Source organism: Pelophylax lessonae (assembly GCF_965119305.1).
Source record: "Pelophylax lessonae genome assembly, chromosome: 8".
NCBI classification, from domain to species: Eukaryota; Metazoa; Chordata; class Amphibia; order Anura; family Ranidae; genus Pelophylax; species Pelophylax lessonae.
This window is the reverse complement of record NC_138775.1, coordinates 60,273,380-60,291,255: the sequence shown is the minus strand read 5'-3', so window position 1 is coordinate 60,291,255 and position 17,876 is coordinate 60,273,380. Positions and strand designations below refer to the sequence as shown.

At 43.8% G+C, this 17,876-nt stretch overlaps 1 protein-coding gene across 1 annotated transcript in view; it reads left to right on the top strand.

The window, feature by feature from the left end:
* EOGT (EGF domain specific O-linked N-acetylglucosamine transferase) overlaps positions 1–17,876 on the top strand; it is a 95,523-nt gene that overhangs the window by 35,894 nt on the left and 41,753 nt on the right. The window contains exons 7-8 of the mRNA XM_082265568.1: positions 7,518–7,624; positions 12,840–12,943. Coding sequence (XP_082121694.1) covers positions 7,518–7,624; positions 12,840–12,943 — 211 coding nt within the window. The remainder of the gene's footprint in view (positions 1–7,517; positions 7,625–12,839; positions 12,944–17,876) is intronic.

The window sequence follows — 17,876 nt, the reverse complement described above, 5'->3', positions numbered from 1 at the left end:
TCCCTGTTCCTGAAATATTGCAGTATTTGTATGTAGGTTAGGCCTTTTTACTTTTACAGATAATTGTAACGGTAAAGCTGAACTCCAAATCGCTACTACTTGCAGAGGGATTTGTATTTCTGCCCATTCTGTCCTGGGATTTACACTGTCTGGCAGGGCAGGAGACCTGATTTTTTGCTGCTTCAGTTAGGTAACACTTACAGGTCTTCTCCTTCCTCCAACCTGTGATTGGACACTGAAGGGAGAAGCAGCAGACTGATGAGCTCATCTCTCTGTCACTCTTCTCTTTCCCTCCTGCAGTCTATGCCTTGTTAGCATGTGAACACTGCAGCACAGCTAACTGCAGTGCCATCTTAAGAGCATTATAGGCCCCCGGGCAATGCAGTGCACTGGGGCCCCGCCTACACAATCACCCACGAGAATAAAAATGCAAATTATCGATAAGGCGATATTTATTGGTACAGCAGTGCCAGGCTAATGACAGCTTCCAAGTTCGGGGTCTGAGTCCGGGGAACACACACAGGCGGGAGTCCGACTCGACTGTCCTGTGTGTGCCTGTTCCCGTAGAGGCGGCCAGGCATTCCTGCAGTTGTGGGCTCCCCCTCCACGGCCCAAGTGGCCTGACAGCAGTGCAGGGCAGACAGGCGCTTGCCACCTGCTAAGTTTGGCAAAGGAATGCACACGGGAATCGGGACTAATGCTTGGCTGGGGCTGGTCGCTTGGCAGGTGGGGCCCCCCGGGCAACTGCTCAGCGTGCCCATTCAGTAAGTTGGCCCTGGCTAACTGACACCTTGTGCTGCTTCTCCTTCTCCAAGTCTGAGCTCTGCTGTACAGGGAGTTTTAACCACTTAAGCCCCGGAGGATTTGGCTGCTAAAGGACCAGGGTTTTTTTTGCGATTTTTTACTGCGTGACTTTAACGGACAATTGCGCGGTCGTGCGATGCTGTACCTAAACGAATTTGACGTCCTTTTTTTCCCACAAACAGAGCTTTCTTTTGGTGGTATTTGATCACCTGTGCGATTTTTTGATCACGCGCTATAAACAAAAAAAGAGCGTAAATTTTGCAAAAATAACAATATTTTTCACATTTTTTTATATGAAATTCCCCAAAAAAAAAAGTAAAAATCAAAATTTTTTAACATTTTTCGGCCAATTTGTTTTATGCTACCTATGTTTGGTAAAAAAAATCGCAAAAAGCGTATTTTGATTGGTTTGCGCAAAAGTTATCACGTTTACTAACAAAGAGAAAGATTTTTGTCATTTTTGGTGTTTTTTTTTTTAACGCGTAATGGCGGCGATCTGCGATTTTTTTTTTTGGTACTGCGACATTGCGGCGGACAGATCGGACCCTTGACTGACATTTTTGACACTTTTGGGGTTACCAGTGACATTACTGCAGTAATCAGTGCTATACATATGCACTGTTACTGCAAAAATGACACTGGCAGGGAAGGGGTTAACTTTATTGGACAGGGAGGGGTTAAGTGTGTCCTAGGGGCGTGCTTTCTACTGTGTAGGGACACTGCTATTGGTGTAAAAGCAAAGATCAACCGTTCTACATAGTAGAACGGTCAGATCTTTACTTTTACACAGGGAGAACTGACAGGCAGCTTGTTTACACAAGCTGCTCTGTCTTTCTCCCTTCACAGGAGCGATCGCAGTGTGACTGGCGGACATCGAGTCCGCCGGTCACACGCACTGACTTGCCTGTGAACGAGCCGCGGCGGGCGCGCGCCTCGGCGGGCGCGCGCCCGCCCGCGATAGGCTCGCAAGTCAGTGACAGGCGAGTGACGTACCGATACGTCACTCTGCCTGGCCGGGGCTGACCGCCGCAGTATATAGTCGTGCGGCGGTCGGCAACCGGTTAAGCAGGTGATATCAAGTCAAATTCAGGTGCTTTCATATAAAAAACTTAAAGGGTAACTTCACTTATGTGGGGAAAAAATCAGCAAATAAAGGAAAAACAATATAGCGTATACAGTTGCAACACAAATTATATTGAATTTTAATAAAAATGGCCTTTCCTTTTCAATCTGCAGCTGTTGTAATTTCCTGAAAATGCAATGCAATATGGCTACCTGGAGCTGTTCTGAACACAGAATGTGTACTGACCACACCCCAGAAACCTTTCCTGCTTGTGTGATTGGCTCACCCATTTTCCCAGAAGTCTGTCTAAAAGTCAGATTTCTGGCATCCCCTTCAACAAAAATGTCATTTTTGGTGAGATACTGCCAATAGGAACACGTCTAAAGGGATGCAGGCCCAGCAGATTTCCTAATTAGTGCCCTGCAGCTGCCACAGCTGATAGATAATTATGAAACCATTCTTATTTGACCCACTCAGCACAGAGGAACAAACAGGGATTTCTTCAGAATAAGAAAAGGTAGGAATCTGCAATTAAGTTCATTAAAATACTTGCAATGTACATGGATCACCCAGAGGGGAATGTTTTTTTTCTCAACAAAAGTGGAGTTGCGCTTTAAGTTTATAGCATTTAAATAAAAATAAATTAAGACCCCTTTCACTCTTGTGCGACTTATCCTGCGACTTGGGACTGCAAAGTTGCATGACAAGTCGTACCTCATGATTTGCAGTGAGTACAGTTCATATCTGTGTGACTTCCATGTAGTCCCTGCATTACTTTGGCCCCACTTTGATGCGACAGGCATTGCTTCAAGTCGAAACGGAGTCGTGTCAGTCACGTGGCAAAATCGCACGACTTTCAGAGCGCTCAAGTGTGAAAGGGGTCTTAATGATTTATTAGTGAATACAGAGCTAAATAAAATTGTGTCTTTGAGATCTGCCTGGGGTTCCACTTTAAAGTGTAAGTTCACCTTTACACAAAAAATTAACACCTTACACCCTCCGACTCCTCCGGTCCCAGGTGGACTTACCTCTGTGGGTAATTAGCTGCCACTACCCACAACGGCGGTGCAGAGGTCTGGGGATCTGAAAGCACCGCTCTTGTTCCCCCTTCTTTCCTTAGGGATGCCAGGACAGATCAGAGCCATTCCAATTGGTCGAAGCAGATCACGTGAGCACTGGTAGCCTCGTATTTCTCTCAGCACAGGTTTCCTTTAGCTACTTGACATCCGCGCTATAGCCTAATGGCGGCTACAGAGCGGACCTGAATTTCCGGGAGGGCGTACATTGACGTCCTCTATGCAACCTGGCCTGGGACCATGAGACTCGTCTGATCGGAGATCGGGACGATCCCGCCCCCTTACCACGTGATCAGCTGTCAGCCAATGACAGCTGATCATGCGAAGTAAGCAGCAGCCGGCGATCAAAAAACAACGATCGCCGGCTGCTGTTAGATGGACATCGGTACCAAAGAGGAGAGAGATAATTTGTGCCACCTACCAGTGCCCACCAGTGTCACCCACCAGTGCCACCTACCAGTGCTCACCAGCGCCACCTACCAGTGCCCACTAGTGCCATCTGCCAGTGCCCACTAGTGCCACCTACAAGTGCCCACCAGCGCCACCTACCAATGTCGCCTATCAGTGCTCATCATTGCCACCTATCAGTGCCCCATCATAAGTCTCCCCTACCAGTGCCTATCATTGCCCATCAGTGCCACCTATTAGTGCCCATGAGTGCTGCCTATTAGTGCCCTTCAGCGCCACCTACCGGTGCCCTTCACTGCGGCCCATCATTGCCCATCAATGCCACCCATCAGTTCCACCTTATCAGTGCCACTTTATCAGTGCCCATAAGTGCCACCTTATCAGTGCAGCCTATCAGTTCCCATCAGTGCAGCCTATCAGTGCCTATCAGGGCCCCTCAGTGCCGCCTCATCAGCGCACATCAATGAAGGAGAAAAATTACCCATTTGTAAAATTTTATAACAAACTAAAGTTTTTTTTTTTTTTTCAAAATTTTTGGTCTTTTTTTATTTGTTCAGCAAAAAATAAAAACCCCAGTAGTGATTAAATACCACCAAAAGAAAGCTCTATTTGTTTGAAAAAAATGATAAAAATTTCATTTGGGTACAGTGTTGCATGACCGCGCAATTGTCATTCTAATTGCGACAGTGCTGAAAGCTGAAAATTGGCCTGGGCAGGAGGGGGGTTTGAGTGCCCTGTAGGCAAGTGGTTAATTATAATTGGTGGGGTTATCCAGTAGGAAGTCCTATTTGTATTCTTGGATGACACGGTTTCCTATTGGTACGTTGGACCTTGTCTTGGCTGGGAGCCATGATGTTTTAGCAGACATAACAGGGCTGGAGGGATAAGACTCCAAGAGTGGAGATACCACTGAGACGCATGAGATCACAGATTCCTGGAAACACTCAAATGCCGTCTTATAACCGTGGGAATTATCAAACCAATACAAGCCTAGGTGCCAGCAGTGCAAAGACTGGGAAAATGACCGTAACCTATAGCAGTCAGTGGAACTAAACGTAACCACTTCTGAACTGGAAGGTTTACCCCCTTAATGACCAGGCCATTTTTTGCGATTCGTCGCTCTGTTACTTTAACTTGCAATTGCACTGACGTGCGACGCTGTACCCAAATAATATTGATGTCCAAAGAGCGACAATTCTGAAAAAAAAAAAAAGCAATATTTTTCACTTTCTGCTATATAACATTCCCAATAAAAAAAAAATGTAAAAATCTAATTTTTTCACCATTTTAGGCCAATTTGTATTCTGCTACATTTTTTTGGTAAAAAGAAAATCCCAATAAGAGTATATTGATTGGTTTGCGAAAAAGTTATCACATCTACAAACTAGGGGAAATATTTATGTCCTTTTTATTTATTTATTTATTTATTTTTTACTAGTAATGGCGGCGATCAGCAATTTTTAGCGAGATTGCGACGGACAGATCAGACCCCTAACTGACATTTTTGACACTTTTTGGGGACCAGTGACATTACTACAGTAATCAGTGCTAAAAATATGCACTGTTACTGTACTAATGACACTAGCAGGGAAGGGGTTAACACCAGGGGTGATCAAAGGGTTAAATGTGACCCCAGGGGGTGTTTTTTAACTGTGTGGAGGATGGACTTATGGAATGAACACACAGGGATCTGTGTTCCTAAATAATAGGAACACAGGAGCCCTGTGTTCATTGCTGACAGAACAGCGGTCTGCCGTGTTTACAACGGCAGGCCGCTGTTCTGTCTTCGGCCCCGCAGATCCGCTTCCCCTCTGGCAAATGGGCACGCGTGTGTGTCCCCACTAAACGACGTATGGGTACGTCGCTTCGCGGGAACCTGCCGACCTGCTGCAGTATATGTACGGCGACTGCTCGGCAAGTGGTTAACCACTTAAGCCCCGGAGGATTTGGCTGCTCAAAGACCAGGCCCTATTTTGCGATTCGGCGATTGTGACTTTAACGGACAATTGCGCGGTCGTGCGACGCTGTACCCAAATGAAATTGACGTCCTTTTTTCCCACAAACAGAGCTTTCTTTTGGTGGTATTTTTACTTTTTGCGCTATAAACAAAAAAAGAGCGTAAATTTTGAAAAAATAATATTTTTCACATTTTTTTTATATGAAATTCCCCAAAAAAATGTAAAAATCAAAATTTTTTAACATTTTAGGCGAATTTGTTTTCTGCTACATATGTTTGGTAAAAAAAATCGCAATAAGCGTATTTTGATTGGTTTGCGCAAAAGTTATTGCGTTTTACTAACTAAGGGAAAGATTTTTGTCTTTTTTTCAACGAGTAATGGCGGCAATCTGCAATTTTTTTTTTTTTTTTTTTTTTTGCAGGACTGCGACATTGTGGCGGACAGATCGGACCCTTGACTGACATTTTTGACACTTTTGGGGGTACCAGTGACATTACTACAGTAATCAGTGCTATACATATGCACTGTTATTGTAAAAATGACACTGGCAGGGAAGGGGTTAACTTTATTGGTGATGCAGGGGTCAAGTGTGTCCCTAGGGGCGTGCTTCTAACTGTAAAGGGGCGTGGCTAGTGATGTAACCACAGAGACATACGATCCTACATAGCAGGACCGTATGATCTCTGTTCTTACACCAGGGAGAATGACAGGCGGCTTTGTTTACATTAACCGCCTGCCTTTATCCTTCTCCAGCAGGAGATCTTCGCCGGTCACTCGCGCTGGGATGGCAGTGAACGAGCGGGGGCGGGAGCGCGCAGGGGCACGCTCGCCCACTATTGGCTTGCGGGTGAGTGACGTACCAGTACGTCACTTTGCCCAGGGGGGGGGCTGACCGCCGCAGTATATGTACTTGCCGCGGTCGGCAAGTGGTTAAAGTGTTACTAAACCCAGAAGCCTGTATTCCCTAGATCTGGTCTCCCACAGTACACAGAACATGGAAATGCAGAAGTTTTAGTAAATATAGACTGCTAAATACCTTTTCTCATCAGCGATATATAGAAGTGTGACTTGTATCAGTGTCCAGCCGAGCACTGGTTAAAGCGTTGTAGGAGTTTTCATTCTCCTCTGACTGTTCTATGAGGCTGCATGACCCCTGACTGCGCCGATCACCTTCCCCCCTCCCCCCCCAGAAAGAAAAAAAAAATCTCAAGCAATACACACCAAACTGAGCATGTGCAGAGTGCCCCCAAGGCTCCGTACTAGCAACTGATGGACTGCGACAGTAAAAGAAGGGGAGGATCAGATAAGACAGGATCAAACAGTCTTTTTACACCAAGCGGAGGATTACCCCTTAGGTTCCACAGTGAGTATAACAAGCATGCTTTACTGCATATACAGACTGATTTTACTGTTGTGGGTTTAGTAACACTTTAACTATTACAAAACTGAGAGCAGGCGGCTGTTTATTGAAGAAGAGACATGAAATGTAACAACACTTAACCTGCCCTGCTTACAGTCTTCTCATGAATGTACACTGAGCTGCACATGCGCACCTCAGCATGCATTCTTGGCACACTCTGGCTGTGCCGGAAAGACTAACTCCTGTGTGCATACGTGGGATGACGTCTTTCCACCACCGGCCAATCAAGAGGCCAAAAACCCTGCACCTGGGAGTAACCGGGGAGAAGATGACAGCGGCTGGCAGGGGATGTAATCGCTGCATCACTGGAAGGGGGAGGTGCGTATTTCTGGGGGCTTAGTTCTGCTTTAAAGTCCATCTCCAGGCAAAAATCCTTGATACCTCCTACCTATTCATAATGTGACAAACCCTTCTAAAAACCTTTAAAACGCAACTGAAGCTGCTGTCTTGGGACCTCTCTGTGGTGCCTGTTATGTTAGTGGAGACTGGTGATCCACCACTGCCATCCACTCCATGCACTCCATCCATTCCATCCATTCCATCCACTCCATCCACTCCATGCACTCCATCCACTCCATCCATTCCATCCACTCCCACCAACCAGTCTCATTGCTGCTCCTCACAGCACTTGAATCAAAATATGAGAGATCTATCTTATTAGTATAATCCTGTTTATTTCAGTGTGTTGCATATGAAGTGACAACTGTCAAATGTTTGTCTCTCAGGGGCTTTGACATTTGCTTTACAAGTGAAACCATCATTCATAATAATTCTCCTTTAAATTCTAGGTTTGCAGAACTGCAGACTTACAGCTCCTTAACCTTTAGATCTGTGGAGGATGGACTCTGTGACATCATCATTGAAAAACCAACTTATTTCATGAAGCTGGATGCAGGTAATTGCCCCTTGTGGCTGATGATTAGAATTTGTTAGAATATATATATATATATATATATATATATATATATATATATATATATATATATATATATATATATATATATATATATATATATATATATATATATATATATATATATATATATATATAATTTACGGTATCTCACAAAAATTAGTACACCCTTCATATTTATGTAAATATTTTATTATACCTTTTTCATGTGACAACACTGAAGAAATTACACTTTGCTACAATGTAAAGTAGTGAGTGTACAGCTTGTATAACAATGTAAATTTCCTGTCCCCTTAAAATAACTCAACACACAGCCATTAATGTCTAAACCTCTGGTAACAATAGTGAGTACACCCCTAAGGGAAAATGTCCAAATTGGACCCAAAGTGTCAATATTTTGTGTGGCCACCATTATTTTCCAGCACTGCCTTAACCCTCTTGGGCATGGAGTTCACCAGAGCTTTACAGTTTGCCACTGGAGTCCTCTTCCACTCCTCCATGACGACATCACGGAGCTGGTGGATGTTAGAGACCTTGCACTCCTCCACCTTCTGTTTGCTGATGCCCCACAGACGGTCAATAGGGTTTAGGTCTGGAGACATGCTTGGCCAGTCCATCACCTTTACCCTCAGCTTCTTTAGCAAGGCAGTGGTACTCTTGGAGGTGTGTTTGGGGTTGTTATCATGGAATACTGCCATGTGGCCCAGTCTCTGAAGGCAGAGGATCATGCTTTGCTTCAGTATGTCACAGTATATGTTGGCATTCATGGTTCCCTCAATGAAAAGCACTCACAATAAATAAGATGAGACATGTGCTACACAAAGCTGTAGTAGTCCAAGATCCGTCCGGTATCTTCAGGGCCACTGCACAATGGTGTGGACATCCGGAGCTCTGCTTCCTGTGTGGGCATCCTCTGAGCTGTATGTGGCGTAAGGCTCCTATGACGCAGGTGGATGGGCCCAGTATGAGAGCGTAAGAGCGATAACCCCAAATTTAACACAGCTGCTCCCCATTCACACCTGAGACCTTGTAACACTATCGAATCACATGACACCAGGGAGGGAAAATGGCTAATTGGGCCCAATTTGGACATTTTCACTTAGGGATGTACTAACTTTTGTTGCCAATGGTTTAGACATTAATGGCTGTGTGTTGAGTTATTTTGAGTGGACAGCAGTCAGTATTGTCACATGAAAAGATATAGCGGCCAGAGGAAAGAAGCATAGCAGCAACATGCTTATTTGTGTGAACAGGATCCCTCACGTGGTCAACCAACTCCATTCTCTCAATGGGGACGCCCCATAGTACCGCTCCTCACCACTTGGGAGTCATTATTTTCTTTCTTGGTGTGTGTGTATGTGTGTGTTTGTGTCGGTCTGTATATACACTGCTCAAAAAAATTAAAGGACCAATTTTTAATCGGAGTATAGCATCAAGTCAGTTAAACTCCTGGAATATTGATCTGGTCAGTTAAGTAGCAGAGGGGGTTGTTAATCAGTTCCAGTTGCTTTGGTGTTTATAAAATTAACAGGCGCGCTAGATGGACAACAATGAGACAACCTCAAAAACAGGAATGGTTTTTCAGGTGGAGGTCACTGACATTTTGTTTCCCTATTCCTCTTTTCTGACTGTTTTTCACTAGTTTTGCATTTGGCTAGGGTCAGTGTCACTACTGGTAGCATGAGACGATACCTGGACCTTATAGAGGTTGCACAGGCAGTCCAACTCCTCAAGGATGGCACATCAATCCGTGCCAATGCCTGAAGGTTTGCTGTGTCTTCCAGCACAGATTCAAGGAGACAGGCAGTTATTCTAGGAGAGCTGGACAGGGCCGTAGAAGGTCCTTAACTCATCAGTGGGACCGGTATCTGCTCCTTTGTGCAAGCAGGAATGTGATGAGCACTGCCAGAGCCCTACAAAATGACCTCCAGCAGGCTACTGGTGTGAATGTCTCTGACCAATCAATCAGAAACAGACTTCATGAGGGTGGCCTGAGGGCCTGGCATCCTCTTGTGGGCCCTGTGCTCACTGCCCAGTACCGTGGAGCTTGATTGGCATTTACCATTGAACAGCAGAATTGACAGGTCCACCACTGGCGCTCTGTGCTTTTCACAGATGAGAGCAGGTTCACCCTGAGCACATGTGACTGATGTGAAAGGGTCTGGATAAGCTGTGGAGAATTTTATGCTGCCTGTAACATTGTTCAGCATGACCAGCTTGGTGGTGGATCAGTGATGGTCTGGGGATGCATATCCATGGAGGGACACACAGACCTCTACAGGCTAGACAATGGCACCCTGACTGCCATTAGGTATCAGGATTAAATCCTTGGACCCATTGTTAGACCCTACGCTGGTGCAGTGGGTCCTGGGTTCCTTCTGTTACATGACAATGCCCAGTCTCATGTGGTGAAAGTATAACAGGCAGCATAACGTTCTCTACAGCTTCTCCAGACCCTTTCACGTCTGTCCCATGTGCTCAGGGGGAACCTGTCTCATCTGTGAAAAGCACAGGGCACCAGTGTCGGACCTGCCAATTCTGGTGTTCAATGGCAAATGCGAATCTAGCTCAATGATGCTGGGCCGTGAGCACAGGGCCCACTAGAGGATGTCGGGCCCTCAGGCCAACCTCATGAAGTCTGTTTCTGATTGGCTGTAGACAATCACACCAGTGGCCTGCTGGAGGTCATTTTATAGGGCTTTGACAGTGCTCATCCTGTTCCTTTTTGCACAAAGGAACAGATACCGGTCCTGCTGATGGGTTAAGGACCTTCTACGGCCCTGTCCAGCTCTCCTAGAGTAACCTCCTGTCTCCTGGAATCTTCTCCATGCTCTCGAGACTGTGCTGGTAGACACAGCAAACCTTCAGGCATTGGCACGTCTTGATGTCCCATCCTGGAGGAGTGGGACTGCCTCTGCAACCTCTATAGGCTCCAGGTAGCCCCTCATGCTACCAGTAGTGACACTGACCCTAGCCAGATGCAAAACTAGTGACAGTCAGAAAAGACAAGAAGGGAAAAAAATGGCAGTTGCTTCCACCTGTAAAACCATTCCTGTTTTGGAGGTTGTCTTATTGTTGCCCATCTAGTGCACCTGTTAATTTCATTAACACCAAAGCAGCTGAAACTTATTAACAACCCCCTCTGCTACTTAACTGACCAGATCAATATCCCAGGAGTTTGACTTATAGCTATACTCTGATTAAAAAGTGTTCCCTGAATTTATTTGAGCAGTGTATATTTTTGGTGCAGTTAGTCCTGGGTTCCTCCTGGTACATGACAATGTCCAGCCTGATGTGGCGAGAGTATGCAGCCAGTTCCTGGAGGATAAAGGAATTGATACCATTGACTGGCCTCAACGCTCTACTGACTGAATCCAATAGAACACCTCTGGGATTTTGTTTCGGCCCATCAGACGCTGCCAGGTTGCACCTCACTCTGTTCAGAAGCTCAGTAATGCCCTGGTCCAGATCTGGGAGGATCTACCCTAGGGCACCATCCATCGTCTCATTAGGAGCACGCCCCTATGTTGTCAGGCATGCATAGAAGCACATAGGGGCCATACCAACTACAGAGTACCATTTTGAGTTGCTGCAATGAAATTTAAGTTCCTTTAATTCTTTTGAGCAATGTATATGTGTGTGTATGTTTATATGTAATATATGTATATGTATATATATATATATATAATATATATATATATATATATATATATATATATATATATATATATATATATATATATATATATATATATATATATTTTTTTTTTTAACATAAGACCCTCCACCTCCTGTTTGGGCTGTACTGCCCAGAAGCAGGCAGGGTTCAGGGAGTCCACAAAAGCCAATGTACATCTAGGCCAAAGTTGGCCATACTTGGAGCAAATTGTGGCCCATTCCTGATAAACCAGCTGATATCTGCTCAGTGTGTGGCCCTGTCAGTTCTACAACCTTTGAAGAATCAAAGGAGCTGGGTGGAAAGCTGTCACCTGAACAGCAGCTGACAGGGCTGTCCAAATACAGTAGCTGCAGCAGATTTGTCCTTCCATGCTGTGTAGCGTGGAGGAATCTATTGGTGTATGAGCAGCTTAAAGTGAAACTAAACTGTATCTGAGCACCACAAATTGAAAACACTATTTAGTTCACTTTGGAATCACTTTGTAAAACACCCGCTTAGCATGTCTAGCTGTGGCCATCTTGGGTAAGGGCAGATGATTTGTGTAGTATTTACTTTCTGGAATCCATCTGCCCTTAGCTCAAGCATGGAGGCTGGAGGATGTGCTAAGTTGAGAAAGCCCCTCCTCCATATGAAAGAAAAAAATTGCTCGTGAAGACTCCTGGGATGTATGACAGCATTGTGGCCTAGAGTAGAAACCTGACGGTAACTGAAGAAATGTAAAAAGTTGAAACCGGTGATCAGCGACTTATAATAGGACTGTGATAGTGTGGAGGACAATCTGACACTGGCTGGGCAGTACACCAACTGACACTGACATCATTAGTGACACTAATACAGTAATCAGTGCTAATATTATACACTATCACTGTACTAATGACACTGGCTGGGAAGGGGTTAACTTCCAGGGGTGATCAAAGGGTTAAATGTGTCCCTAACAATGTGTAATGTGTGGTGCTTTTACTAAATTCACTTGCTGTTTTTTTTCTCTGCTTTGCAGGAAATAAAAATAAAAAAACAGCAAGATCGACTGTCAGTGTTCGGAGCTCTGTGTTGCTTACAACACAGAGCTCCCTTCCCTGCATGACAGAGCTGATCAGCGGTGCTGGCGACCAGTTATTGGCCGGGACCCACTGATCGGCTTGAGTTGCAACAAATCACAGCACAGCTGGGGCGGCGGGTGCACGCTTCCTACCAAGAAGCGCTAATTGCGTATCAGATACGTGACCTGGCGCAGAGCGGCCGCCCTACAGCAGTATATCTGAGTGGGGTGGTCAGCAAGCGGTTAAGGATTAAAAATAGTTAATGTTGACTGGGAGAGTTTAGTTTTGCTTTAGGACATGAAATTAGGTCATTGTCTAAAAAATGAATCCCAGGACACGCTCTCATCAACAATGGCTCAGCGTGCGATGGAGATACATTATCAGGACTGGAAGTTGTGAGAAAAACTGTGTATACAAGTTGATATACACTGCTCTTTATATTGTATGTTTTTTTTATTTTTTATTTTTTTTATTTCAGGTGTAAATATGTATCACCACTTTTGTGATTTTGCTAATCTTTACATAACACAACATGTGAACAACTCATTTAGTACTGATGTCCAGATTGTCATGTGGGACACAGTAAGTAACTTTATATTTTTTTTAATAAAACTATATTCGTGTATAATTCACCAATTTTTTTTTTTTTTTTTTTTCACATTCTAAAGGGTGGACAGTTACGGTTTCCACCCTGAGCTACACCCCTTAATTTATTCACTAACACTATTTATTGATTTATTTATTTATTTATTGGGTGGAGGGATTGGGAGGGAAAAAAAAGGGGAAATGAAAAGAAAAATAGTTGAAGGGTAATCTAAATGCTAGTGATACCAAATTTCATTGTTTTGTGTAAATCGATGTTTTTGTTTCGTAATGTCATATTTTTTATTAGTCATGTATGTAAAGAAATTTAATAAAAATATTTATAAATAAATTAAAGACTAAGAGCCGGTTCACACTGCCGCGACCTCTAAGTCACCTCATAAGGGGCGACTTGTTAGCACGACTTTGCGCGTATTCAGCTCGATTTGTATGATAGACGACTTTGTACGACTTTGTATTTGGCCAACCAGAATATGATGGTTCTGGGTCATGCTCAATCACACAAAAAAAGTTCTTAAAAATTGTCATTTTTGATAGAGAGCCAATTATTGAAAAAATTATTGAAAAAAAAAAGAGATTTCTTTGGATTTAGTGTCTGGGGGTCTAAACCTGTGAAGTTTTCAGCTCTGTAGCATGTCCAGAACCAGAAAAAAAGATAATTTTTCTTATAATTTTTAGTAGCACAGGCATATGGCTTCTCTCCACCTGGGCGTTTTTTTGCTGGCATTTTTTGGGCGTCTTTGGAGGCAATGTTTGGGTTTTTTCATAGGACACTATAGGCATGTTTCTGTTGCCCTTAATAGATGGCAATAAAGATAAAGCAACAGACGGGCAGGTTTATTTATTTATTTATTTTTTTAAAGAGCATACGATATAATTATCAGACAAATGATCGTCCACTTTTTTAAATTTTTCTTTTTTTTTCTTTTTGCATGCTATTCTCATATCGAAAATGATGAGGTTACTAACGTAACAAAAATTCTCACACGACATTATAAAAATAAAGAAGTGATGTAATGTGTTGTAGGGTATTGTATTATATTTTTGAAAAATAACTGTACTGATTAAACAAAAATTTAGTATTGTACAAGAAAAATATTGTCCGATCAGGTAATATCGGGTGAACCTTCGTGATCGGCTCTCGAAAGCTGTGCACTATCAGACTATCGTACGATCTCTTCAGAAGCAGTATTTTTTGTATGATTTTCTGATTGTGTGTGTAGGGGCCTTAATTCATTTGTTAGAAGAGACAGAGCTTAGATCCAGTCCCCTTTTTAACATTGCATAGAAGGGAAAACTAAGATTTGTTTTTTAACAAGGATAAAACAATTAAAAAGGTAAGCATACATTTTAAATATTTTTAAATTAATCTATGTGAATGGGATAGATATAAAGTAGGCTAAGGCTGGCCATACACTATACAATTTTCTTGTTCAACTTTCCTTTAGATTTACCAAAACCATGTAATATAGGGTCAAACCTAAACACTTTCAATTTGTATTCAATCAGGCATGCCCTTGCACTACATAGTTTAAGGTAAATCTAAAGGAAATTGAATAAGAAAATTGTATAGTGTATGGCCAGCCTTACTCCCAATATGGTTGCAAAAGTGGAGATACAAATTTAAAGGAGCAAAACTTTTTTATGTTTTAGATAAAGTATGGTGGTTATAATCCTGTTTTTTGTTTTCCATTTGATAATTTCCCTTCCTATCCTAAAAAGAAAAAAGAAAAAGCCCCATCTTAGATTAAAACAGTTGTCCCCATTGGAAGGTTTCCCCTGTTCCTGTTTCAGTGACAGCTATAAAATGTTGGAATGCCAATCATTTTCTGCCGGGGGAGACAGTGGTGACTGGGACAGACTGAGAGGGTAAATCTTCCCAGTCGTGACACAGACAGCATTTAAAAGTTTTGGTTTTTGTTCCTAATCCAGATCTTTTCTGCTATTATGAGCTGTCTGGTGTATGAGTGTTAGTGGGAGGACTCCTACACAATAAAGCTGCCCATAGATGGATCAAAACTTGTCTGGTTTAGCAGGGACCGTATGGCTATTGTGGTCGAAAAGAAGTCAATTTACCGATCGACTTCTGTTTAACCACCCGGTTGTAAAATTTCTGCTTGGGCAGAGCTGGAGGTTGAAGACTGTATTCGGATGGTGGGGAAGTCTCCCTGCTTTTAGAATACAATGACATAGCAGGGAGGACTCACCCCATCCACCTCAAATGTGTGGATTGGAGAATCGGGTCATTTTTTTCATTTAACCCATTGGTTGAATGAAAAAAAAAAAACAAAGATCCATCTATGATCCCAATGTCTTAAGCTCCAAGGGGCGGAGTGAAACCTGTTTGGGGCATGGACTTGCAGGAGTCTGGGCTGAGGCTGCCATTCATCTCCCTTCATGCACATGGGTCTGCTTCATGATGTGTGGCTTATGGATCTCTTCCTTTGACATTGCTGCAACGTGAAGCTAGGACAAGCTCCCTGTCCCTGCCTGCACTCACAGCAGTGTAACTAGACTTTACTTCTCTGCCTGAGCGGCATCTAAATTGTCTTTTTAGAACCATCTTTGGCCAGCTTAAAGTGGTTATAAACCCTAGACATGAAATATGAACAAAGCATATTCCCCTATAGCGGGGCTCCACCAATACCAGGCGCCAGGTCGCCATGGTGACTAGAAAATGCTACCTGGTGCCTGGGCTGTTGTCAGCCCCAGTGGCTAGCATGGGGGGGCACACCATTGCCGGGTGGCCAGCAGATGTAATGTGTGTTTTCTGAAGCAGGGGCTGGGGGAAGGGCAGCGCTGTAAAGCTAGATTAAAAGGAAGAGGGGGGGGGACTGTCAAGGGCCGGTTAGGGCAGATGTGGGGCTGTAGGGTAGTAGGAGGGGCAGGACAGGGGGAGGAGCAAGTGTCCACTGTGCAGCTCTCTTCTCCCTCCCGCTGGGTGCCGATTCAGATCGAGCGGTCTAGGGAGGGGAGACTCCCTGAAGGAGGAACTGACAGCTCTGATTGGGCTTAGCAATGGCCCTGAGCCAGACATCACCTTGCGGTGATCTTACGGGCTCTTGAGAGCCCCCTATCCCCTAGACAGCCGGTGTGGCTGTGAAGGTGGCGGGTATCAGACCCCTGGCCTTCTCATCCAACTCGTGAACAAAGACCAGGCAATCTCACGCCCTGCCGTCACTTGCGTAACAATGCCACTCTCAGCTGCACCCGGCATACAGATTGTCCAGCTTGCGGGACCACAATCTAGATGCCAGCAGGCTGAGAGCGATTGTCACCGGGCTAATTAAACAATTAACCCTTTCTCTGCCACCACCGCTTTGTTTGAGCCTAGCAGGCGCTCGTAATTTTAGAAATACCAATTATGACTTTAGAATAATCATCTGTAACACGCGCTGTCACAGCAGACAGGAGTGTCCAGAGGATTTACTCTACACAGTAGCGCTCTTTCAAGAGGCAGGTTCTTTGGTTGGCTTGCGTTAAGAGCTTAGAGACAAATGAACACTTTTCAAAATAAGGTTTAATTATAAAAAGGTTAAAATTAGTGCAAATAAATAGATAAATAGACTAGATAGAAACTATAAAGAAACACAATTCAGCAATTTAGAAGAATAGATAAAGAATTAGAAATGGAAATACTTGCATTCAAAAGTCCTTGTATTATCAGAGGGTCAGAGCTGAGCGTGTGTGATCGGTTCTTCCCTTGAGCGATGTTATGGCTTGATGTTAAAAATGAGAACTGAGAGCTCCATCAGCCTCTCTTTTTCTCTGGCCCACAGGGGGTGTCACCAAAAGTACTTGACCAATAAACACTGGGGCCATGGGCGGTCCCGGAGGCTCATAAACTGCTAAGGGACCTCCCATTTAGACAGATTTTATAACAGAATTCATATCTTGAACAATGTAATGGTTACATTCTTGAAACTGATATTTTATTGTATGGCATTGAATTTCACATCCATGGACACCAAACACAGGTTATCTCGTAATAACCTCTGACCCGTAAGGCATCTGACCGCTAGCTTGTCTTCCCTAGGAGCGAATGTGATCATGTTTGACCCTAATTCGATCTGTATTTTATTTGGCATTCAAATATATACTTTCTAGAGACATATCTTGTATGGGTAAAAAGTTATGAATTTGTGTGTGACTGTATTACAGTTCTAATGACCATCTGGGCGGTGTGTTATTTACGACCCAGCCTGGTCAGTCTTAATGCTTGCTAGTTAATGGCTTTACAGCCTAGCCTGCCATCTGCCAGGCGTGCTAATAAGGTTTTCTTTGAAGCTCTGAGCCCAAACTTCCTGCATTCCAGGAGGTAATTAACACTGAAAAAGGGGGCTGGGGAGTTGGGGGCTGGTGAAGGAGTGTTTTTTCAAACTGCAGAGCTCGGAAACTAAAATGGCAGATGTGTAAGACAAAATGGTGTCCCAGCGCAGGATACCATCACAGTGGCCACCTATCAGTACCCCTCAGTGCAGCCTCATCGCTGCTTTATCAGTGCAGCCTCATCAGTGTCCTATCAGTGCACACATCAGTGCAGCCTCATCAGTGCCTCATCAGTGTCCTTTTAGTGTAGCCTCATCAGTGCCCTATCAGTGAACATCAATGCAGCCTCATCAGTGTCCTATCACTGCAGCCCAATCAGTACAGCCTCATAAGTGCAAAGACTTTTTTTGCAAGAAGACAGCGCTGGACCTCCATTTTTTTTCTAGGTAGCCTGGTATAGTTCCTCTTTAAGATGCAGATAATGCTTACCAAAATGCTTCTTTAGAACCGATGCCTTTGGTGCTTGCGAAGAGGAATATTTTGTTGTTGATGGGGATAATAAATCAGGGGACTATTTTAGGAAAGCATATTTGTAATCATTATAGGACTATTCTTAAGCGTGAGAACAGGAAGTAAAATCTCC